The following is a 23,485-nucleotide window of genomic DNA, read 5'->3' on the forward strand; positions in this document are numbered from 1 at the left end:
CTTGTAATAAGGACGCGGGCCTTGTAATAAGGACGCGGGCCTTGTAATAAGGACGCGGGCCTTGTAATAAGGACGCGGGCCTTGTAATAAGGACGCGGGCCTTGTAATAAGGACGCGGGCCTTGTAATAAGGACGCGGGCCTTGTAAAAAGCTTCATGAAGCAGGCCTCACTGAAGAGGGGGCCGCTAGCGTGAGCCCGTGTGTGTTATCTTCCATGGTTTGGGGGAACGCCTCCTCTTCCTTTCCTCGGACCGCTTCTCCTGGATTCTACCCTTTGGACACTTTGCAACTGCCTCTTTCGCTCTAACTGCCGCTGCAGCCTTGGCTTCCGCTTTAGTCCCACCTATGCCACACAGCCGTCTTGACGACGCGTGTTGACTGACGTCTAGGTGTTTGTGTATGCATGCATGCACCCATAGGCTAATGTATGTGGGGACTTGAGTGTGTTGATGACGTGCATGCACATGTACTTCTGCGTCCATGTTTAATGCTGGTATGTGCCGGCATGTGTACGTACGTTTCTGCATGCGTTTCTGCGTGGATGCATACATTTGGGTGTGTATGTAGAGGTGAAGGTGCACGGGTGCATACGTATGTGTGCGTGCAGCATGTGTGTGTAGATGTGCGTATGGTGGCTCTGGACGCATGTGTGTATGTGTGATTTTTGTACAGGAGAAAAAGCATTATCGGCCGTTCGCGATGGAACGGTTGTAGGTGCGTTCATGACGGGATCCTTGAAAGCGGAAGAAGAAACAGAGCTCAAGGCGGTCAAAGCCCACGTATTTTCATCTATGGGACCGTGGCTTCGGCGGACAGACACTCCGAGCTGTCTCTCGCACAGATTCAAACGCGACCTTAGGTTTGCTGGAGCGGAACGCGGTGGGGATACTGCTGCTGCTGCAGCTCAGGGTGGGTATACGGAGAAAGAATCCGAAATTTTGCAGAGCAATGGTCAGAGGACTTGGGGTGTTTTATCTACGGCCTCAGAGTCGGTCTTTTTGGGAAGCAGGCTGGTCGGGGCACTCCTCTTCATGCTCTTCACTCTTTAAGAAGTCAATGGGTGTTACAGCAGGCGCCGTTGCAGCTATGCATGCAGTACGCGCTGCAGCAGCCCCTGCAGTTCCTGCTGCTACGACGGCAGATGCAGCGGCGACGGCGCACGGGCCAGAGTAAGGGCTTGTTGCTGCCGCGCTTGTGTATCTGTCTGTTGATGTTTCCTTTTTTCTACGGTGCGACGGCATGTGGGGTCTGTGTAGTGCCCCCAGGTGTATTATTGGCACTCCAGGACAAAGTGCAAATACACCAAGGGCGCTTGTGTAGCTCCGCGTTGGCAGTTAGATACATCCCTTTGGCATCAACACCTTCTGGTTTTACCAGGAGCTGATAACCTTTCTTAGGAGTGCCAGCGGCCCTTAGTAAGGCCCAGTGCCCCGCCTAGCAGAGGCAGCCTTGCCTTCATAATAGAGAGCGCCTGACTGCTGCCGCCTTTAAGTGACTCCTCACACTACTAGCGACTTCCCCCTCAAAAACCACAAAGTTATGATTCATTTGTTGCGCAAGACGGGCTACCTTTTGGCTGCCCAAGCTGCCTCCTGGTGCAGAGCAGCACCGACTGCCTCTTAGCACCACCGAGTGTATTGGGATATCCGCATGCGCTAGCTGCAAGGGCCTCCAAGCGGCAAACTACTTTTGGATGCCTCGAAAGCGCCTGCGTCTACGGTACCTCCTGGCTGGCATCTGGAGTCAGTTCGCTTCTCCTCCGCACCCGAATAACGCGGCAGCAGAGAACAAAAAGCCACTAAAACATATTTTGCGAACCTGGCGAGGGGAGGTAGAAGAGCTCTGACGCCTGTAGAACCCCCGCGCAAGCAAGCGGGCTAGGGGAGCCGGGGTGTATTCATACAAGGGAGGGGGCTTAAGATCTTCTTGGGAGCCAGCTGCCGCTCCTTTGAGGTTTCTGACACTGCAGCAGGAAAATAGACTTGCATTGCCTCTCTCGAGCCTCTTGCGTCGCTACTTACCGCCACAAGCCCTTCCGCTTTCTCAGTGTCTTTTCCCTTCCCCCTTCTGCCCCCCGTCTATGCGCACCTCGGCCTTCTGTACGTACACCCCGCGTGCCCCCTGTTTGTTGCTGCTCCTAGGCTTCCCCTGTGTGCTCGCTGTGGCTGCGAAAAAAGTTGCGCTGCTGCAGCCGCAGCGCTACCCCCTTTCTTCAGTCCCCCCTTTCCCCGCAGCCCGCACGACTAGCAAGCCTAGACGCAATGAGAGGCAGCTCGCCAGCAAGAGAGTCGACTTGAAAGGAGGGTGGTGCAGTTTCATTTACTCGCTACAGGGACTAACACCGGGAAATCGTGGGGGCAAGAGGCACACGGCCTTAGTGGCAAAGCGAGAAAGAGAAATGCGGCGCATGAACCGCTGGAGCTGCGCGAAGGCACTCAGACGGAAGGATTGAGAACTTGTTGCGCAGAAGGAAGGCTACTTATGCAGCAGGAAGGCCGCTTCCAGGGGGGTAACCATGCAGCGCGGAGAAGAGAGTAAGAACACGAGTGGTAGAAAGCAAAAATGAAGGGAGTTTGGTGCCTCTGGAAGCCCATGCGGCAGACACCGGAGCACCTTCGAGGCACTTCCACTGCAGAGAGGGAGAGTCAGTCTGCTAATGGAGGCATTGGAAAACGAGATTCCCCGTCTGCTGCTCCCCTGGCCGCCCCAAAGACTTGTCACCGGCTAAGGCAGCGAGCGACTGCACCGTTTGCAGCAGCATTTGCAGCAGCATTTGCAGCAGCTTTTGCAGCAGCATTTGCAGCAGCATTTGCAGCAGCAAATCATCAACAGAGACGAGCAGCACCCGCAAGCACAACAGTTGCAGCGTCCTCAGCAGACACAAATCATGAAGGGCAGGAAAGGATATAGGAATATAGAAGACGCCATGCAGACAAATTGCGGAGCGCGCATGCAGAGCACAGAGACAGTCGAGATCTGGGGGAATCCCAGTTGTTTCTGATGGTGCCTCAAGGCTTTTGCAGCATGCAACGCCCTTGCCTGCCGCTAAACGCCAGAGAAATACAAGTAACGACAGAGTCTCACAGCAGCCTTCGCTGCTGCATGCAGCTGCTAAAAAGTGTGCCTTTGGTGCTGCAGCTTTGCTGCGGGGTCCTCAGCCTCCTGACTGCCGTTGCTGCAGCAGCAACCGCCAAGGGAAAAGCACTTAATAAAAGCAGCCGCTGCGGCGCAGCCTCGTAAACGGGATGCTGAATGTGGCTGTCGTCAGAGACAGAAGGGGGAAGGAATGCAGCTGCAGCGCTGCCCCCAGCTCCGCTGCAGCTTCCCGCAGAGCCAGCATCAGTCCTTAAAGACTTTTGGTCAAAGCATCAGAAATGCCTGCGCACAGCGGCGCAAAAGAAGAAGCCGCAGCAGCAGCAGGAGCAGCAGCAGCCCGATGGTCGCCGGGAAATAAAGCGTGCAATGCCTTGACAGCTCCGCGGAAAACGGCAGCACTTCCTCAGGATCTTACGCGCTTCGTTTCAAGAGAGGCTGCACGTCGCTTGGCAGGCGGGATGCAACTCGAGCTCACCAGGGGAAGGATTTGGAGGAGGAGAAGGAGAAGATGGATATCGCTCGCAAGCATGTCTCTTGCTGCTGCTACGCCCAAGCACACCAGACGCTGCACCTGCCTTGACCAAACTGCGGCGTCTTTCTGTAGCGTAAGAATCACAGAAAAAAACAAAAAGGGAAATCCGATCCGCAGATGCCCACGGCCATAATGCCGCGTATCTATATATATATACACATACATAAATACATATACATGTATATACATATATATACATACATATATAAATATATATATACATATATAAATATATATACATATATAAATATATATACATGTACATATAAATATATACATAAATATATATACATATATATATGTACACACATACATAAATATATATACATATACATATATATATATATACATAGATATATATGCATTTGTGTTTCAGCAGACATTACAAGGGCGAGAGAGTTAGGCCTAGAAGGGAAGGCGGTGCATCGGCAACAGCCACAAATGGAGGAAAAAGTGCGAACCCGCGTTCTTTTCTTGAGGATGCCTTGTCAAGAGGGAAAAATGAAAAATTTCGCTGTCTGGATCATCCATCATATCTGCCCAGCGAGGCCTCTTCGGCTGCTCTGGAGTCTCCTGTTGCCGTTTTTGCTGCTGTTGCTGCTGCTGCTGCTGCTGCTGCTGCTGCTGCTGAGCCTCTACACCCTCCTTTGGCCTCGTTTGCTGTTGCGCCGCCTCTTCTCCCTCCCCTTCCTTCTGCTGCAGCCTTTGTTGCAGCGTCTGTCGCACTCGTTCGCGCGCAGTCACTGCTGGCTGAGTGCCTTCGAAAAGCGGTTGCAAACAAATTGAGAGACACCGCTGAGGCTTCTGTGGAGGGTTGAACTTACGACTTTGCATGTGGTGGGGTTGCTCAGGCTTGTGTGCAGCTTCCCCTTCTTTAGGAGAGGCAGTGTCACACTCCTGCTGCTGCTCCTCTTGCGCAGACACTGCAGGAGCATACTGTACCTTTTGCGCGTTGCGAAGTTCACGAGACTGCTGCTGCTGCTGCTGTTGCTGCTGTTGCTGCTGCGCTTCAACCTCGCTTTTGTCCTCCCTTCGCAGCAGAGACTCCTCCGTGAGGTGTTGCTGCTGCACTTCCATGGAGGCACGCCCTTTTCCTTGTGTATTCGCCTTCTCGCCTCTCGCTTTTGCGGCATTCTGCTGCGCCTGTTGAAGTTGCGATAGCTGCTGGAACTGCTGAAACTGAAACTGCTGCTGCCACGCGTCGGCTGGCTCGCCTCTAAGCCTCCCTGAGACAGACACTGCAGACGTTTGCGGCTGCTGTTGCGAGGGTTGCTGTCGGCAGTTATCAAGCTTCTGGTGTGTCACCTTCTCTTCGTGCGCTATAGAGTTGTCTGACTGCCGCGAAGACGTTGCTGTCGTTCTCGTTTGGCTACACAAGCCGCTGAGGTGCTGCTGCTGAAACTGCTGCTGCTGCTGCTGCTGGCCGTTCTCCCTAGAGGATGTAAGCAACTTAGTGTCTTGTAGCTCAGAGTCTTCATCGTCTACAAACTGCTGCTGCTGAAACTGCTGCTGCTGCTGGTGGTCTTTCTCCCTAGAGGATGTAAGCAACTCAGTGTCTTGTAGCTCAGAGTCTTCATCGTCTACAAACTGCTGCTGCTGAAACTGCTGCTGCTGGTGGTGGTGGTCGTTCTCCCTAGAGGATGTAAGCAACTCAGTGTCTTGTATCTCAGAGTCTTCATCGTCTACAAACTGCTGCTGCTGAAACTGCTGCTGCTGTTGGTGGTGGTTTTTCTCCCTAGAGGATATAAGCAACTCGGTGTCTTGTATCTCAGAGTCTTCATCGTCTACAAACTGCTGCTGCTGAAACTGCTGCTGCTGCTGCTGGTGGTCTCTCTCCCTAGAGGATGTAAGCAACTCAGTGTCTTGTAGCTCAGAGTCTTCATCGTCTACAAGCTGCTGCTGCTGAAACTGCTGCTGCTGTTGGTGGTGGTTTTTCTCCCTAGACGATGTAAGCAACTCCGTGTCTTGCATCTCAAAGTCTTCATCGTCTACAAACTGCTGCTGCTGAAACTGCTGCTGCTGAAACTGCTGCTGCTGCTGCTGGTGGTTTTTCTCCCTAGAGGATATAAGCAACTCGGTGTCTTGTATCTCAGAGTCTTCATCGTCTACAAACTGCTGCTGCTGCTGAAACTGCTGCTGCTGTTGGTGGTGGTCTTTCTCCCTAGACGATATAAGCAACTCGGTGTCTTGTATCGCAGAGTCTTCATCGTCTACAAACTGCTGCTGCTGCTGAAACTGCTGCTGCTTGTGCACAAGCGCTGCTGCGCTCTGTCTGGGCAGTTCTACCGGCAAGACTCTTTGTGGCTGCGACTGGCGTATTGCTTCTGCTTGCTCCCCCCCCCTTTGGAAGGAAGCCTCATGATGAATATGCGTGAAATTTGCTGACAACGGCAGTCCAACAGGAGGAGGCAAGGGACCTCCCCCCGGGTAGGTGGTGCTGATGATGCTGCAGGAAGCAGCAGCAGCAGCAGCAGCTGCTGCTGCTGCTGCTCCGGAGGGCATATACGACCTCAATTCTCCCAAGTAATGCTGCTGCTGCTGAAGAAGAAACTGCTGCTGCAGCTTCTCAGATCCGTCTATGTACGAATGCGTTCCCCAGACGTCTGCTGCTGTTTTGGTGAAGACTCCCGAGTGCCTTCTTCCTGCTGCTGACGCTGCAAAAGGCCTTCTTGCTGCTGTAGCTGCTGCTGTTGCTGCTGTAGCTGCTGCTCTTGCTGCTGCTCTTGCTGCTGCTCTTGCTGCTGTCGCTGTGGCGGGAAGAGCGATGGCATAGGCAGTAGTGCAGCCGTTTGCAGGGGTACTGAGAGGCGGCAGCCAAGAGGCCTCTCTGCTACTCCTGAAGCGCCGTCCTCTACTGCGGATGCTTCGTGCCAAGAGATGACTGCTCTTCCCTCCTTCCCTTCCTCCAGCTGCGCCATCTGTCTTCCAGGAAAGCTGTGAAGAAAACTCCAAAGGGGGGAGGGAAGCACTGCCGAACTGCAGATCTTGACTTGCCCAGTAAGGCGATGCGCCTGCAGCAAACGTAGAAGGGGAGTAGAGGAAGAACATGGAGGATGGCAGTAGAGGGGTAGAAGAAGAAGGGAGGGGTAGAAGAAGAAGGGAGGGGGGATAGAAGAAGAAAAAGGGGGGGAGAAGAAGAAGGGGGGGGAGAAGAAGAAGAAGGGAAGGGGGGAGAGAAGAAGAAGGAAGAGGAGAGAAGAAGAAGAGGAATGGGAGGAGAGAAGAAGAAAGAGGAGAAAAGAAGAAGAGGAATGGGGGAAGAGAAGAAGGCAGAAGAGAAAAGAAGAAGGCAGAGGAGAAAAGAAGAAGAAAGAGAAGAGAAGAAGAAAGAGAAGAGAAGAAGAAGAAGGAAGAAGAGAGAAGAAGAAGGAAGAGAAGAGAAGAAGAAGAGAGAAGAAGAAGAGAAGAAGAAAGAGGAGAAAAGAAGAAGGCAGAAGAGAAAAGAAGAAGAGGAATGGGAGAAAAGAAGAAGAAAGAGAGAAAAGAAGAAGGCAGAAGAGAGAAGAAGAGGAATGGGAGAAGAGAAGAAGAAAGAGAGAAAAGAAGAAGGCAGAAGAGAGAAGAAGAAGAAGGAAGAGGAGAAGAGAAGAAGAAAGAGGAGAAAAGAAGAAGGCAGAAGAGAGAAGAAGAAAGAGGAGAAAAGAAGAAGGCAGAAGAGAGAAGAAGAAAGAGAAGAAGAAGAAGAGAGAAGAAAAGAAGAAGAAGAAGTGATGAGCGCCTGTACGTGGAGCAGCAGCAGCAGCTGGTAACCCCCTTCCCTCCTTCCCTGTCTCTGTGTCTGCCCCTTCTCCCCTTTCCTCCCGTTCTTATGCTGGAAATCACATGCCGCTGACTAAGAGGCTTTGCGAGGAGACGGCGCGTTGTCTGTCTGTGCGCAGAAGGCTTCGTTTAAGCCCCTTACTGCCTTTGCCATCATCACCCTTAAAGCCATGTGTTTGTGCTTAGAAACGCCTCTCGCAGACGCTTACCGTCGGTGCCTGGGGAGCGCATGCGCATCCAATGCGACTGTTCACGCGCTGGTAGACGCCTTTGCAGACTGCTCCTCCCTCGAGAGAGCGTCGGCGAAGAAGGGGGGGGAGAGGAGGGGAAGGCAGCAGTCGCTGCAGCTGCGCTTCTGGCGCTCGAACAATCCCCTGCTGCGCTGCCTGCTTGAGGAAGAGCGTTGGAAGAGATCGAGCGACTCCAGCCTCTTAGGTCGGTCGGCTCCTCGCGAAGACGTGTAGGAAGCTGCGCTGTCTCCTCAGGAGGAGACGGGGATGGTGGCGCTGGCAAGGCTTCCTTTCTTGCAGCAGCTCGCGAGGCAGAGTTGGAAGGAAAAGTGGTGGCGATGCTGGGAAGCTGCAGAGGCTGCTGACTGAAAGTCTGTTCCTTCTGCGCAGAACGGGGATGTGCTTCCCCTCTCCTCTTCTCCCGCCACTTCCGCGTCAACACGTGAAACTGCTGCCTGCGAGAAGAGGTGCAGTGCATGTGCTCCGTGGGAGGCTGCATGCGCAGTGTGTTGACGCTGCCTGCGCTAGAAAATCCCCCCGAGAGATCTTCTGTTGCCTGCTTTTTCAAGCTTGGCGTCGTGGTTCCGCTGCTGCGTCTGCAGAAAAAATCGCACGAGACAGCAGAAAAAATTTGTACCGTCCAGCACGCCGATTGGAGCGGCAAGCGCATGCATGTGCGCACACGGACGGAGCTAGGCAGCAGCAGCAGAAAAAGCAGGAGCAGAAGCAGCAGGAGCAGAAGCAGAAGCAGCAGGAGACTTGGCAGCAGCAGAAGCAGCAGAAGGAAGGGACGCTTAGCAGCGGCAGCAAAAGCAGAAGCAGCAGCAGCAGAAGAAGCGGCAGCAGCAGCAGAAGCGGCAGATGGAAGAGACACTTAGCAGCGGCAGCAGAAGCAGCAGAAGCAGCGGAAGCAGAAGCAGAAGCACCATCAAACAACAGCAACCAACAGCAACAGCTCGAGACTTAGCAGCAGCGCTTCTACCAGCAGCAGCCAACAGCAACAGCACCAGCAGCACGAGACTTGGCAGCAGCCAACAGCAACAGCAACAGCAGCACGAGACTTGGCAGCAGCCAACAGCAACAGCACCAGCACGAGACTTGGCAGCAGCCAACAACAACAGCACCAGCAACAGCACCAGCACGAGACTTGGCAGCAGCCAACAGCAACAGCACCAGCACGAGACTTGGCAGCAGCCAACAGCAACAGCACCAGCACGAGACTTATACAGGGAGGATCAGCAAAAGCGCCTAACAGTGCATGCAAGCGCACTCCGAGGAATAGCCACGCCCCTTCCCCGCCGTCACGGCTCTTCCCAGAGATGGCCAGTGGTATTCTTCAGCTCTGAAGCTCTTTTTTTGAGCTGCAGCTGCCTCTTTGGAGAAATCAGCGCCAACACAAATTGCACATCCGCTGTCTGCTTGTGCAGGGGTGCCTTGCTCGACGAGAGACTGCCGCAGCAGCGCAGGCTTTTTTCCACTGCGAAATTCCCGCTTTCTCCCAGTCGCGACATCGCCTGCCGACACGGCTGCTGAGCTGTCAGAGGGAGTCGCGTCTTGACGCTTAGCAGCCAGCGTCGAGCTCCAGCGGCTGCAGCGTTGAGGCGCAAGCCGCGATTCAAGCCCTTCCTCCTGCTGCTGCTGTTGCTGCTGCTTTTGCTGCTGCTTTTGCTGCTGTTGCTTCATGACGTGGATCGGCTTGCGTCTGTCTCTGTTTGCCCTTGAATTGGGTGTAACTCTTGTGGGTGCCGACATCCTCGGCGGGAAAGAGTTGCTCTCTGCAGCGGGAGGAGCAGAGACTGCTGCTGCTGCTGATGTTGTTGCTGCATCGCTTTCTTGCATTCCATCTGCTGCCTTTCTGCCTCGTCCTCTTTCGGGGCTGCTTTGCGGTGTTTCCGGAAGCGAAAGTCTCCCTGGTGCTGCAGAAAGAGGGGAGACTGCTGCCAGCCGAGCATTTCCTGCTGCTGCTGCTCCTGCTGCAGCTCCTGCTGCTGCCAGTGCTGAAGCTCCAGGAGGAGAAGCTGCCGCGTGGGCTGCTGCAAGATCTGCTGCTGCATGTCGTGATTTCGCGGAGAAAGCCTCACCAGGGAGAGCAGCGGCGTGTTGACTGCCGTCCCCTTCGTTGCCAGCCATAGACGCCTTCCTCCAGACATCTCCTGCTGCGCTGCAACACGCGGCAGGAGAAACCGCCGCTCCAGCAGCAGCTGCTGCGAGATCTGCTGCTTCCTTAGCTGCTGCCTCCGCTGTAAAGAGACGCAAGTCAGTGCCTACGCGCAGTCCTAAGGAGACAGCCGCTGCTGCTGCTGCAACGTCGACCACAGCAGCAACCTTTTGAACGCGCATTTCAGCGTGATTGAAAGTGCTGTTCGCAGAAACTACTGGAGCAGCTATTGCTATTATAGCTGCTCCATTAACTGCTTCCTTAGCTGCTGCATCAGCTGCTGCATCAGCTGCTTCCTTAGCTGCTGCACCTGCTGCTGCATCAGCTGCTGCATCAGCTGCTGAATTAGCTGCTGCATCAGCTGCTTCCTTAGCTGCTGCATCAGCTGCTGCATCAGCTGCTGCATCAGCTGCTGAATTAGCTGCTTCCTTAGCTGCTGCATCTGCTGTCTGTGGAGAATGCGGAGTCTGTTCAAACAGTGAAGAACAGAGATTTTCATTTGCTTCGCTCGGATTGTTTTTTGGCGTGCGTTTCCAAGGGGCCCCTACCAGCAGCTGGTGCAGCCTTTGCAGCGGCTCCGACTGCACCTGTATGTGCAGCTGTTTCCCCTGCTTTTCTGGAGAGAAACAAGAGAGACGCCGCAATTCTGTCTGCTCTAGTCCGTCTGTCAGCTGCCGCTGTGGCTGCGGAGGCTGCTGAGGGGGGGGATGGAGCAGGTAGCTGATGCCAGAGGCTTTTCGCAACTTGGAGTTTTGGAAGACGAAATTTTCGGGGGCGCTTCTTCGCGGCAGTTCCTGCGTGTTGCATGCATCTTGTTGCTCGTGCAGGGAGGAGGCTTGCTGCTCCAATTGGTTCGAGGCGTGTTTGTCAGTGGGGGAGACGGGCGGCTCTGTCGGAAGTGTTACGGGAGTTGTGAGCGCAACAACCCCTCCTTTTTTGAAGCCTGGCGATGCAGTTGACGACTTCCTCGCTGTCGTGACAGCCGCTGCGCACTCTGCAGCGGCTGGCTCTGCAAATGCCTCTGCTTCTGCTGCTGCCTGTGCCGTCACTACACCCCTTGGTGTCTCTACAGCGGCTGGTGCTGCTGCAGCGTCGGCACCTTCCGGAGCTTCTTCTTTCGCGCGCGGCAGCCTCAGCTGCTCTTGCGTCTGGGGCTTTTTCTGCACTGCATGCAAGCTTTCGGGAGAAGCGCAATGTTTTCTTTGCTGCCTGAGCCGCTTTCGCTTGGACACGCCCACTGACGCAGCCGACGCACCAGCGGCATGCAGCCTGGAAACACACACCGCTCTTGAAGCAAAGGGGCTTTCTCCTTGCTGCTGCTGCTGCAGCGTTGTTTGAGGAGCATCTTTGGGAGGATTTCTTGCTGCCAGGGGGGGGAGGGGGGGAAATACTGTCTCTGGCACTGCTGCTGCACAGCGCACAGCGCCTCCAGCGTTCTGCAGTTTCAGAATTTGAGCCGAGGGTTGAGGGCAAATGTCTGCTGAAGGGCCTCCTGCTGCATCTCCCGTTGCTGCATCTCCCGTTGCTGCATCTCCGGTTGCTGCATCTCCGGTTGCTGCAGCAGCAGCAGTAGCAGCGGCAGCAGTAGCAGCAGCGGCAGCGGCAGCGGGTGCAAACTGGAGGACGGAGAGGGAGGCGGAGAATGAGCGCCGAAGAGTTCGCACGGCGCTGCTCGCTGAACATGACAGAGCAGTCATCAGGATGCTGAGCATGCCTCGGCTGTATGTGCTGCTGTCGGCAGTAGCAGCAGCAGGAGGATCTGCTGCTGAGATTGGAGCGCATGCGGAGCCTGGGGGTCCGTGGAGGGTGTTTCTGAATAGAGGTTCTCCGCCGCGTTTTGTGAGGTGTATGTACTGCTTGGGCGGCAGTTTCGGAGGGGACTGGCACTTGTCATGCCGACGGTGGAGCTTTCTGCCTGCAGCGCTCACTGGCGAGACAGCGGGGGATACGAAGGGTGACTCCTGCTGCAAGAGAGACAGGCACAGCGCAGAGTGTGGCCGTATCTGAGAGTGTTGCGAGGCGTTGTTGCTGCTGCCTGACGCGTGGGAGAGGCAGTTTGGAGGGAGAGACTCCCCAGAGTCGCCCGATGAGGCGGAGGAAGCGAACAGAGCGCCCGTCAAGCGAGGAAGAGTTTCTCACCGAGAGTCGAGCGAGCCGAGTGCAAGCCGAAGAGGCCTTCTTGCATGAGGAAACGACAGCTCGCCACAGACTGCGAGCTGTGCGGAAGAGACACCAGTGGAGGCGAAGGATGGGTTGCACCAGCTTGGAAGCAACGCTTAGGAGGAGTTTCGCAGAGAAGCCTTGACCACGGCGACTGAGCCGTCGCTGCAGCTCGCGCTGCTGTTGCTGCTGCTGATAGTGCTGCTGCAGATGGTGGTGATGCTGGTGATAAGGGTGATGCTGCTGCTGATAAGGGTGATGCTGCTGATAAGGGTGATGCTGCCGCTGCGGGAGCCGCTTAGGCGAGGGGGGGGGGCAGGGGACGAAAGAACGCGGTCGGACGCCAAGGGGAGCATCTTTGCCTGCAGCGACGGCGGAGCGCTCTCTGGGCACAAGCATTGTGAAACGTCGCAGCACTGGATACACTGAAGAGGCAGAAAAATCTAGCGGAAGGGTGGGCAGTGCATTGCTCGAATTGCCCTTGGTGCTGCTGCCTGAGCGCTGGGAGGCGCAGACGAGGAGGCAGCAGCTTTGCGATGGCTAGACGCGCGGCGAAGTATAAAACTGAAAGACGCCAGAAGAAGGCCTGCTTGATATGCACAGCCATGCACGAGCGAGCAACCCTGACATGGAAAGCCGCAACACGAAGTGACCCTTGCCGCCAGTACTGCTGCTGCTGAGCGAGAAGCCGAGGCGCTGCAGCAGGGAGAGGCTAACTGTTTGCAGTCAGGGCCTTTTGACACGACGGAACCGGTAAAGAGACTTAATTTTAAACCCTTGAAAAGTTTCCGGCTGTTGCCGTTGCTGTTCGCGCGGCTGCTGGGACTGTCGTCGCTGAGAGCGCTCCTACGCTGCCGATCTGCACGCGGACCAGTCCACCGGTCCATAGAGAGTCTCTTGCTCCTTCGGCTGCTTCTCATGCCGTTTGCGTTCGCTTGACAATCAAAAGCACCTGTGCGAAACGGCAGCTGGATTTTTCAAGGCAAAGCTCTCGAAACAGTCGGGGGGGCGCCGCGCTGGGTGCTGCAGTAGGCAGCAGCTGGTGACGGCTGCTGCCTACACGCTGGTGCTCATACCCTCTGCCCGTATTCCACCGCTTGTCCTTCCTGAAATCCTTGAAGTCTTCAAGCTTTAAACACACTTCTCTATTTGAGCGGTAATTTTGCCGTTATTACCCCCGCAATACACGCATTGCGCTCCAGACTCTAGGACCAGCGTCTCGTCGCGGGGGGAGTGACCTCCCCACGTATTCTTCGGGGGGTGTTAGTCGAAGGCAAACAACCCCCGATAAACGAGGGAGGGAAAAAAATAGCTGCTCGTGGCTATGCTACGGCTTTTTGCTTTGATTTGCTAGCAAGCTGCCACATTCCATCTGGAGCTTGCGTGGACTGAATGCAGCTCAACACAGGAGTACAGCTAGCCATAGGGCTCCTTCACTTATGCGCTTTTTATTTCAGTAGCTATGTCTAACAAAGCACTAGCAAAAAGCCATGCGCTTTGGCCACGCACATAGCTTACGTGCTGCGGGGAACCTTGAGCTCACTAAAACACGACGCAGTCTTGCATGCGGATGCGCTAGATGGTATTGAGCGACTAGCTGCAGATGTTTGGACTGCTCTAGGAACGCAGCCATGCACACTCTAGCTGTCCTTCTCTGTTATTTGGGAGGTTCCGACAGGAGAGTATAGGGGAAGGCAGGCGATCACTCTAACTTTTTTGGGAAAGGTTGCATGCATTCAGGAGTTCGGGCTTGCCTCCAGAGAGCTTATGTAGAATGTTGCGATTGGTAGCAGCGCATCGTTCAACGCCGCCGTTCCCTGCTCATCTACTGGCTGTGGAGGCAATGAGCTGGCAGGTCTCCCTAGAACGATTGGCTATTCTTGAGCAAATTACTTAAAAATTCACTAATCCAATCCTTCAGCAGCAGGCTGTGTACAAATCTCTCTTGCAAATAAAGTTGATGGTCACAATACGCTTGTTGAGGCAGCTGAGGCCGGTACGGTCTGCAAGCTGATGCGAATCCAGTAGCTCCACAGCTTGTAGAGCGGCACGATTTTTCAGCCCATATACTGCCTACAAACGTGTCAACGAGGGTGTGCAGACAAGAAAAGTATGAGAGCCATCAGGACGGCCATTTCCATATAAAGATTTCATCAGTGGGTTGAAGACGTACTTGGCATAATGCCCTGCAGGTGAACAGAAAGCAGTGTTCACTGTGGCATGTTTGTTGTAGGGGGAACAACTTCAGCTAGGGCATATTCATGTGGAAAGGTTATTTCTCTGTAGGCACTATTACAGTTCAGCCCTTCAAACAAGCCCTCCGTTATCGGGTGCTACCCAGAGCAGCCCAACACCAAGCTTATTGAGAGAACTGAGGACGCTGCGGCAAATAAATTTATCAAGAGATTGGTCTTCTGAGAATTACGGAAGTGTGGCTTGCAACGGTCATAACATGCATGAACAGCTGCTTTGCCAGTGTTTTTGTTCACGGGGCCGTGAAGTCATCCATCAAGTGGTCGTAACGTGGGGAGCGACTCAGCAACTGTAAAACCGCCGGCTGAGGCTTGCATGAATGATGAACTACTTAAGGCTTATTAGGGGGTAAGTGAGGGAACGTCATCGGTCTTTGGCTGAGAACAAAAGCCAACTGGTGATTAGAGGCATGTCGATTAAATATTCGTCGATCGGAGTAGCCTACAGCCTCTGCTAAGTAGAATTGCTACGGGGAATCCGCTGTCTTGTGCAGCCTCGAGAGTCCCCTATAAGAAGCCTTGCTTTTCCCGTGGATCATGGTTTCAAGAAAATCAAAGCTTCAAGCACGTGCAGAAGACCAGAGAAAGAAACGTGGGAAACCGACTGGGCTAGGAGGAAGCAGCTTATTGGAGTGCAAAGGAGGCGAGTCAGAGAAACGGGAATTCCACGCAGGCTGTGGCGCAGAGAAGGGAGCTACAGAAAGCAGAGCGCCACGTAAGGACCAACCTCGGGCCAAACTTTACCTCCCAAACAACTCACACTGGTGGTCAAGAATTGTTACCGTAGTTAGTATGCAATCGCTCTCCCTTCGTCTTCTGCTAGCAGGAGGCCCACACACATCAGCGCTGCCACAAAAGAGTGAGCCCTCGCGCCGCTGCGGTCGTGCTGGATTGCTCCCTCGTTCGTTTTGGGGTAGTGTGTGACTCTTCAGTCCCATGCATTCCTCTTTAGCGGTAACCGCGCACGCACAACTATCTCAGTTGGTTTCTTTTGGCTTTTGCCTGCCTGGGGAGTGACCCTACGGCGGGAACTCCTCCTCCAGCCTCTGTGCAGCGGGCTCGCCAAACAGGCGAAGAACCAGCGGGGCCTGTGCTATCAAATGGGGAAAGATGTAGCAGGCGAAACTGCATTTACAAACTTCCCGCTGTACTAGTTCTATCGAGCCGCGGGTGCTTCAGCACGCAGTCCTTCCCCGAAGACTCGGGCCACGTAGTCAATTCTTGAGTAGTTTTGGCTACGTATTGCAATTCCAGGTACCTGCATTTGCGCTAGAGGGTTCGTGGAATTAACTGTAAATGCGCGGAGCAGCGCAGACTAGCAGTACCTTTGCGCCTTATGCAGGGAACTCTAGAGACCGCAATAAGGGGAGGTCGTCAGCTTCTTCGACGAGCACTCACTGGCGTCAAAGGAGGCGTGTGTTGTTCACATTGAGGTGTCCGACTGCAGAGGCCTTAGATGGAGTGTTGCAGCTGCCGGAGTTGGGAATGAGGTCGCATGCATCTCCCTGCCTTCCTGGTGGGCTAAGGCACGAAGCTCTGCCTCCTGCTGAGGGCTTTAGAGGGCGGTGGATTGCGAACTTCCTTCCGACTTGGAAGAAGTTTGTTTGTGCGCAGCCCATTCCACTTCTTCTCACTGTCCGCTTTTTGTTTGCGAGGGGCCCCTCGTAAAACTGTAGTGCAGCAACGGCTCGAAAGTCGGGAAAAAGTTACAGAGCGCAGGGAGTTCGGAGGGATTCAGGGGGCGCTATGAGCGCGCACTGACAAGGTGCTCTATACCTATTCGCGCTTGAATGTTGGATTTTCTAGACAGAATGTGAGAGGAAATAAGAGGAAGATTTTACTGCTGTTTCTGGTCCTGTGAAGACACAAAGTGTATCTAGGGTCCGGGAAGCTACAGTGGCACACCTTCCGTTCGTGCGCTTCCCATTGAATACAACAATGGCAATAAATGCGGCAGCAAATGCTGAATTGCCTTGGCTTTCTTGTGAAGGGTTTGTGTTCGTGTGTGTGGGTGTGTGTCCAGGGTTCAGCTGCGGTTCTGTGCTTATCGCTCTGTCCGACAGTTGTGTGCGCAGCTTGCATTGTAACTCTGAAGCCGAAGTTCCGTAATACGGCATAAAAGCAACCGCATTTGTCACTATTAATCCTCTTTTGCTGGATCTGACAGGTAGATCTCAGGTAAGAAAACAGATGCCTTGGCGTCAACGCCGCCCACCCTTCCGACGTGTTCTGAGCAGCCGCGCGCACAAAAACCACGTCAGAATACATGCGCAGGTGCGCTTGAGTTTGATGACAGCGTGCAAAACAGCAAACACATGCACATGATATCTGTTTAAAGTGCTCAAAGCAAGCAAAGAAACAAAAAACATACTGAGTTCTTGCTGTGCTGCCATCTGTCGCCGCTTTGGTTTTGGCGGTCGTAGGACCGGTTTCTCGGAAGCCAGTAGTTGCTTCTGCTGCTCCTGAGCAGAAAGAAGAAGAAATCGGCTAGGTTTTGTCATTAGTCGAGCATGACAATGGAAATATACACACAAGAAAATGGAGAAGGAAGCGAAGACGCGACTTGGAAGGGGAGGGACGGCTAGCTGCCCCTACATACACGCTGCCATACCTGGTGCAAGGGTGCCTTGCGCGCCTCCCCGTCCACACTCCTTTCTTCTTCTGAGCATCTTCTTGTATCCGCTCCTGTAACAATGTGAAATTCAGAAATAACAGCGAGCCACCATAGACAAGTGCTGCTGCTCGCCAGCGCCTGCCTGCCAGCGCCGCCCCCCCGCTCGGGGTGTTTTTCCCGATGCCGCTCCCCCTCCCTTCCCGCCGACCCTTGAACATTCTCTGTCTCGCTCGCGGGAGAGCAACTAAAACTCTGTAGACAGCACCTATTCAATATCCGTGCTGCGGTGTATGACCGCAAGCCTTCGTTCGTACACCCGCTACGCCGTTGCCTTGTTTCGAGTCAGCAGCACGCCCCTCATGGCAAGAAGCCTCCCCTTCCAGGATGTCGCTACCCTCCCCCAACTCGATAAGAGCAGCGCGGGCAGACGAACATGTTTCCCCCCAAAAGCCTGCGCTACAGCAGCACCAGCACGTGCGACAGCAGCACCGCGTGGAGGGCGATATTATACCGTTCATGTTTCGGCTTCCAGCGTTCGGGATCCGGAGGCAGCTGTGGCTTTGAAGGATCCCATCCTTTGGGGTATCGAATTTTTTTCTTTCTTTTGCGTCGTTCAGCGAGGTGGCTGCCAGCCCCCTCTTGAGCCGCCTCTCCTGGAGTAGCGAGCGGACAGCGACGCCCTCGCGTTGTGGGTGGAAGCCTCCGCATTTCAACTTCCTCTCCGTCTATGAGGTTCACGGATTGCGGCAGGTAGCGCATGAGCCGCTGCACGTTGACTTCTGCCTTGCTGAGATCTGTTCGCGTCAGCGCCTCCGTCAGCGAGAGAGTCGCCCGCAACTCCGCTGCGCCCACCGCTTCCCCGTGAGGCTGCTGCTGCAGACGCTGCAAAGCCGTCTCGCTCTGCGCTGCAGCTACTTCCCAACGAGAAAGGGAGGCTGCGAGAGCTGCCGCCGTCAGAGACAGTTCAACGTAGGCGGCAGTGCTCGCAGAACCCTGAGGCAGCGAAAAAACACCAACCCCACCCTCCCGCAGCAGCACAATGCAGCAGGGTAGTGGCTGCAAACGCCAGTCGCCGCACAGACGCCGCTTCACAACGGAGTCGCGTGGAATACACGACGTGCCAACGGCAAGAACCAAGATACACTCCCTCCTACGCATCGAGCCGCCGCAACCCCCAGCCAGTGCAGCAGCCGCAACACTGCGCGAAACCTTTGCAGCGCAACAGCAATACTGGTAGCTGCAGCAAATGCACAGGGGGCTGCTCCGCGAAGAGCCGCGACAGCGCAGGAAGAAGAAGTCGCTGCAGCGGAAGCCGCGCACGAGGCTCTTAGCACCCACCACCCCACAGCAGCAGCGGTGGCTGCTGTGGAGGCACCATCACGAGAATCTAAGCCGTAGAGCAGCAGCAGCTTTGCAACGGGCAGATGCAGCAACAAGCGCAGCAGCAATGGCCGCTGCAGTCGCGGGAAGAAACGCCAAAAAAGCGACGCCGACAGCCGTTGGAGCAGCAACTCGAGCCGTCAGAACGGGCAGAGCCTTGTCGGGAGCTCGCGCTGCCGCAGCAGCAGCAACGGCTGCCTCCGATGTAGCAGCAGCAGCAACAGCAGCAACAGCAGCAACAGCGGCAGTCGGAGCAGCAACCGCCGCGTTTGTTGGATGGAGCGCCAGATCTCACGCGGCTGCGACAGCAGCAGCAGCAGCAGCAGCAGCAGCGCAAGCAGCAGCAAGCGGTGCAAAGGCAGCAGCACTTGCAGCGGCTGCGGCGTTTCGATCTAGACACCAGGCAGGCACTCGCCTCGCCAAACGGGGTGTAATCGCAGCTGCCACATGCGCTTCAGTCGCCTCCGCAACGCTTAATTTCATTCAAAATCTCTTCAGCAGCAGCAGGAGCAGCAAGAACAACCCAACCCCTCACACAGCAGCAGATGCAGACACAGCACTGCTTTTTCTAGCGCATAGGCCATGACATTGGATGCAGCCGCATCAAACAGCGCACAATGCAGCACAAAAATGGCACGATTTACCTGCGAATTCTCCAAGGCTCGGCGCTGGAGATCCAGGGATGCAAGGGCACCTTCGACGTCTCCTGCCTGTTGTTGAAGCTCTGAGGCAGCAGCAAGGAGAGCGAGATACCGCTTGTCGCTGCTCTGCTGCTGCGAGAGCTGCAGCAGTTGCTGCTGCAACTCTCGCAGCAACGACAGAAAGCCGCTGCGATTTCCCTGCTGCAGCAGCAACGCAGCCAAAGCCACCTGCAGCTGCAGCCGCTGCGGTGCGTTTTCGGGAAGTTCAAGCGATGGGCTTGTCAGGAGGTCTCGCAGTGTCTCCTCAGCCTTGTGAAAGCGACACGCGCAGAGCTGAGGAGAAGACGCGCAATTTTGCAGAAGACTTCACAGAAATGCAGCGAGGTGAGACGGAGAATGCAAAAAACACGAGGCAGTAGGAGGCGGCACAGAACCGTATACGCCTCGCGGAGAGAAAAGCGTGGGGAGTGGACAGGGGTATCTTTTGAAAGCGTCTTTTCGCGGAGAGAGAGAGAAAGATGCAGCATTCGCCGAAATAAAGCGATGCAGCCGTAGCCTTATTGAGAACACACAAGGGCTGGGAGGGAGGCAGGAGAGAGGGAGAGATCTTCGTGTGTCAACTAAGTCATGTAAGGTCGAAGATGGCAACCTCGTATCCACGTGCCAAGAACGTAGGTCGCCCTCCCCTCCCGTGTGGGAAGGAAATTGTTTCCAACAGAAAGAAGCAACCCAAGAGAGCAACTCGGCAGAGCAGAAGAGAGTGCGAAGGCAGAATAACAGACACGAAAGTGCATGCAGCCAGAGAGACACACAGCGACACGCTGGAAAGAGACTGCACGTACCCAGTGCCAGGATAGGCTGAAAAAGGGGTATATGCACAAGATCCTTGAGCTACTAGGAGCACTTGAATGTAGGCAGCCATGACATACATATATACATACATATATATATATATATATATGGATCACCATTTGAGGAATGTGTTACAGGGGTGATATTTTATTAGGGGGTAAAGAGAGGTCTTTTTGCGTTTGAAGGGCTTTAAAAAGAGGCATTTGCGGCGCATGCCATGTAGAGCGTCGGGGAGCAATCGCATACAGCATCTGGCTAGCTAGGCAGCCACGACTAGGAAAGAAAGCGTCTAGGGGAAGGCGCTGTGAGCGGAGGAGCAGCCGTCAAGCACAGGAGGGGGTGGGGAGAGGGAAAGTTTTGAGAGACAGATAGAGCTGTCGGAAGAAAGGAGAGCCGTTGCACGGGAGCCGCTACGAAAGGTCGAGATAGAGAAACAGTGTCATATACACAGAAAGAGTCAGAGACAGGGAGAGTGCGAGAGACAGACAGAGAGACAGAAATGGGGGAGGAGGAGGGAGAATAGTGTATAGACGGATGCTGCTTCTACTGCTGCACCCAGAGAGAGAGGCTGGTTGCAGCAGCAGCATCTTGAACCTTTTCAGCAGGTGTACTGACACTATAATGGCCATCTCACCTGCACGGCAGCTTTGATTCGTTGGAGGGATGCACAGCCTCCGAAGCGCGAGGTAAGAGACACTGTCAAGCGCCGACAGTCTTCAATCTGCAGCATGCAGAGCGCGCAAAGTCTGTGAAGAAGAGCAGCCTGCCTGCCTCGTCTTTTGGAATGCCTCAGCCCATCTTCTCCTCTTCCCCTTCCCCTCTTCCCTGCTGACAAAGGAGCAAGACTTACTCGTCCGCTTCTCAGCAATCCAAGACACCGATTTACGCCGATTTTCAAGGCCTAATGCAATCGCAAGGCAGCAACTCCTGAAGTCTGAAGCGGAGAGACGGCTGCAGGAACGCCTCTAACGCGCATACAGAGAGCTGCAGCTGTAGCAGCCTCCTCCGCGAGGTGTATGTGTATACGTGTGTGTGTATGTGTATATATACGTGTGTGTGTGTGTAGGTGTATATATACGTGTGTGTGTATGTGTATATATACGTGTGTGTGCGTATGTGTGTATATATGTATGTGTGTATGTGTACATATACGTGAGTGTGTATGTGTACATACACGTGTGTGTGTGTGTGTAAATATACGTGTGTGTGTGTGTATGTGTATATATACGTGTGTGTGTGTGTATGTGTAAATATACGTGTGTGTGTATGTGTAAATATACGTGTGTGTGTGTATATATATACGTGTGTGTGTATATATGTGTGTATGTATGTGTGTATATATGTGTATGTATAAATATATATAGACATACATATAAACATACATACACAAATACATATAAATATAGACATATTTAATGCATATAAACACTCGTACCTGCGGCACGGTGAGCTTGTGGTCTAACGCTTCAGTAGCGCCTTTAGTGGTTCGTCGAATAAGCCCTTCCAGATCTTGTTTATCTGGAAGCTCTCTCCGTGCAAGCGACAAGACGTAGGCATTCGTGACGGCTACGGCTGCAACTCCCACATCAATCTCCTGCTGCTGCTGTTGCTGCTGCTGCTGCTCGAGAACTGCCAACACAGCAGCATACACCTCCTCTGCCGCTTCAGCGTTGCCTTGCTGCTGCTGCAACACGCCATGCTGCACCCAAACACCTGCTAACTCCCCCTCATCTAAGTGCTGCAAGGCTGCGCTTTGAGAGACTCCAGCTTCCGCTGCACAGAGATCTGCAGCAAGAGAAAACAGCGAAGAGCAGCAGCAGCAGCAGCAGCGGCGCCATCGCCAAGCGCACCACACCGCACCATCACGAAATACACCAGTCACACGCAACCCCACCTCCCCACTGCTGCCGAAACAGCTGGACATACACCTAGCGCCTTCCCACTTGCAGCACCTCTGACCCCCCAAATCGCATGAATCATTCGCTCCAATGCAGCTGAACGTACACCTAGCAGCCTACCCAACGCCCTTTGCAGCAGCGCTGCTGCGGCTTCGCTCTTCTTCTGCTGCATGTACAGACACGCTGCGTTGAAGGGTAGCTCGAAGGTGTCGCTGCCGCCACAGTTTCCCCTCAAGGCTTCCACCACGGCAGGGGGGAAGGATAGACTGCTGCTGCTCGTGCTGCTGCCGTCAATTGCAGCTTCCGACTCAAGCATGCATGCTGCAGATGCAAGATAGTTCGAGACAAGCAAATCCTGCAGAAAAAGAGCGGCAACAACACCCCACACAGATACTCGCTCAGCATCACCAGCCCCCCTGCTCAATGCAGCAGCATGCAAAACACCCAAAAGGGAGGCAGCAGCAGCGCTGGCAGCAACACGCAACAAACGCAAGCGTGCCTCAGAATGCGCAGATTCCGAAAGGAGTCGTCCATATATCTCAAACGCCTCGCGGTAGCGTCCGCAGCGATGCAGCTGCATACAACATACGTATACACATACATTATATATTTATACATATATATATATACATACACATGCATATATATACGCATACATATATATAGATATATATGTGTACATATATGTACACACACATACACATGCATATATATACACATACACATGCATATATGTACACATACACATACAAATACACATACATATATAGACATATATGTATACATATATATATACACACACACATGCACATACATACATACAAATACACATACACATACATACATTACAGACATACGTAGAGCAGCATCAGGTTTTTCAAGGCATATATGGATCCTCAAGTGTCGCTCTGCATGCGTTTTCGGAGGCTGCACAATCGCGCCGACGTAAGGCAGCAGCACTGAAACTGGCAGTTCAACTTACTACTTGGGCATGGAGGTGGGTAAGGGCCATGGCGTTGTGCGTCTGCGGCTGTCTTTGCAGCTCTGCGAGCAGCTGGAGCGCCTTTTGCGGTTTGTTGAGTCGGTAAAGGCAGTACGCCTCCTCAAGGGCAAGAGGCGGGGGTGTATGAGCAGCAGCAGAATCCTCGCCGGAAGACTCCTTTTGCTGCTGCTGCTGTCGCAGTCTGCGAATTGCAGCTCGAGCAGATTCCCACCTGCCCGTCTGCAGGGCTGAGAATACAAGGGCCTCTGTCTGCTTCAGACTTAGCGGCACTGCACGCAAGAAAACAGTTCCACTCCGGGGGAGAAATGCAGAGTGACAAACCTGTGTACTACTGCCGCTGCTTGGCAGGCAGTGTATCGCCAGCTAGATGGACTCTCGAATGGTGCAATGGAGCCTGAGACTCGAAGGCTGGGCTCACGTTGTGTGGAGGTTTTGAAGGCTTTGTCATATTCCTCCTTGGCGAGGAGCTCCTCCAACACGCTGAAGGCCTTTCCCTCGTCACCACAAGACGCTGCCACCATTGTTGCAGTTGGGCGATTCTTCACGATTTCTACGAATTCGCTTTTGTGGAGTGGTACGGAGTGCTTGCACGGGCAGTAGGAGCAGAAGTAGTCATGCAGGTATACGCCGCGCGAGGTGTCTGTACACTGCGAGGAGCCTCGATGGCGAGCCTGCTACAGAGCACAGCAGCCCATCGCGGCAGCCGCTGCCCTTGAGATCGCAGCAACAGCAGTGAAATGCAGAAGTACGCGGGCAGAGTGTTGCGTTGTTGCTGTTACTGTCGCCACTGTTGTTGTTGCCGTTGGGGTGCTGCAGCACTCCCCCGGTGAGGTGATTCGGGTGTGCGTCGTGCGACGTCTCTTGGAAAACGATGACCACATGCACCGTTTCTTGCCGATCATGCTGCCTA

General features: G+C 54.1%; 4 protein-coding genes across 4 annotated transcripts; 1 reads left to right on the forward strand and 3 right to left on the reverse strand.

Annotated features, from left to right (window-relative positions):
- Nucleotides 1-1,224: 1,224 nt before the first annotated feature.
- LOC113147505 (ras-interacting protein RIP3-like) lies at nucleotides 1,225-5,835 on the reverse strand. Its single transcript, XM_026338282.1, is given in 6 exon segments — nucleotides 1,225-1,434; nucleotides 4,094-4,302; nucleotides 4,643-4,833; nucleotides 4,949-5,044; nucleotides 5,417-5,684; nucleotides 5,742-5,835. Coding segments are annotated over 6 exon segments (1,068 nt in total).
- Nucleotides 5,836-7,557: 1,722 nt separating this feature from the next.
- Nucleotides 7,558-15,111, forward strand: LOC113147506 (chromatin modification-related protein EAF1-like). The gene is given in 8 exon segments (XM_026338283.1): nucleotides 7,558-7,601; nucleotides 7,844-7,968; nucleotides 8,262-8,392; nucleotides 8,395-8,493; nucleotides 8,496-8,534; nucleotides 10,067-10,195; nucleotides 11,337-11,377; nucleotides 14,736-15,111. Coding segments are annotated over 8 exon segments (984 nt in total).
- An 878-nt stretch (nucleotides 15,112-15,989) lies between these two features.
- LOC113147507 (signal recognition particle subunit SRP72-like) lies at nucleotides 15,990-17,560 on the reverse strand. Its single transcript, XM_026338284.1, has 4 exons — nucleotides 17,313-17,560; nucleotides 16,799-16,872; nucleotides 16,559-16,649; nucleotides 15,990-16,347 (listed from the first exon to the last, which is right to left on the reverse strand). Exons 1-4 carry the CDS (start codon nucleotides 17,558-17,560, stop codon nucleotides 15,990-15,992), a joined length of 771 nt encoding a protein of 256 aa, XP_026194069.1.
- Nucleotides 17,561-20,290: 2,730 nt separating this feature from the next.
- Nucleotides 20,291-23,096, reverse strand: LOC34621716 (signal recognition particle subunit SRP72). The gene is made up of 6 exons (XM_026338285.1): nucleotides 22,994-23,096; nucleotides 22,555-22,844; nucleotides 21,693-21,927; nucleotides 21,110-21,459; nucleotides 20,525-20,575; nucleotides 20,291-20,395 (listed from the first exon to the last, which is right to left on the reverse strand). The coding sequence occupies exons 1-6, from the start codon at nucleotides 23,094-23,096 to the stop codon at nucleotides 20,291-20,293; spliced, it is 1,134 nt and encodes a 377-aa protein (XP_026194070.1).
- Nucleotides 23,097-23,485: the final 389 nt, after the last annotated feature.

This window comes from Cyclospora cayetanensis, unplaced genomic scaffold (genome assembly GCF_002999335.1).
Source record: "Cyclospora cayetanensis isolate NF1_C8 unplaced genomic scaffold, CcayRef3 CcayRef3_contig_247, whole genome shotgun sequence".
Taxonomy (NCBI): Eukaryota; Apicomplexa; class Conoidasida; order Eucoccidiorida; family Eimeriidae; genus Cyclospora; species Cyclospora cayetanensis.

Bases quoted from the DNA above. Each gene is read 5' to 3' on its own strand.
- LOC34621716 (XM_026338285.1), bottom strand. From the start codon at position 23,096: ATGGTGGCAGCGTCTTGTGGTGACGAGGGAAAGGCCTTCAGCGTGTTG. The intron at 22,845-22,993 runs GTGAGCCCAGCC...TCTTGCGTGCAG, and splicing joins CTTCAAAACCTCCACACAAC to TGCCGCTAAGTCTGAAGCAG. The intron at 20,396-20,524 runs GTAAGTCTTGCT...TGCATGCTGCAG, and splicing joins GATTGCTGAGAAGCGGACGA to ATTGAAGACTGTCGGCGCTT.
- LOC113147507 (XM_026338284.1), bottom strand. From the start codon at position 17,560: ATGCGCTACCTGCCGCAATCCGTGAACCTCATAGACGGAGAGGAAGTT. The intron at 16,873-17,312 runs GTATAATATCGC...ACATTGTTACAG, and splicing joins TGGAAGCCGAAACATGAACG to GAGCGGATACAAGAAGATGC. The intron at 16,348-16,558 runs GTATGTTTTTTG...TCTACCTGTCAG, and splicing joins GGCAGCACAGCAAGAACTCA to ATCCAGCAAAAGAGGATTAA.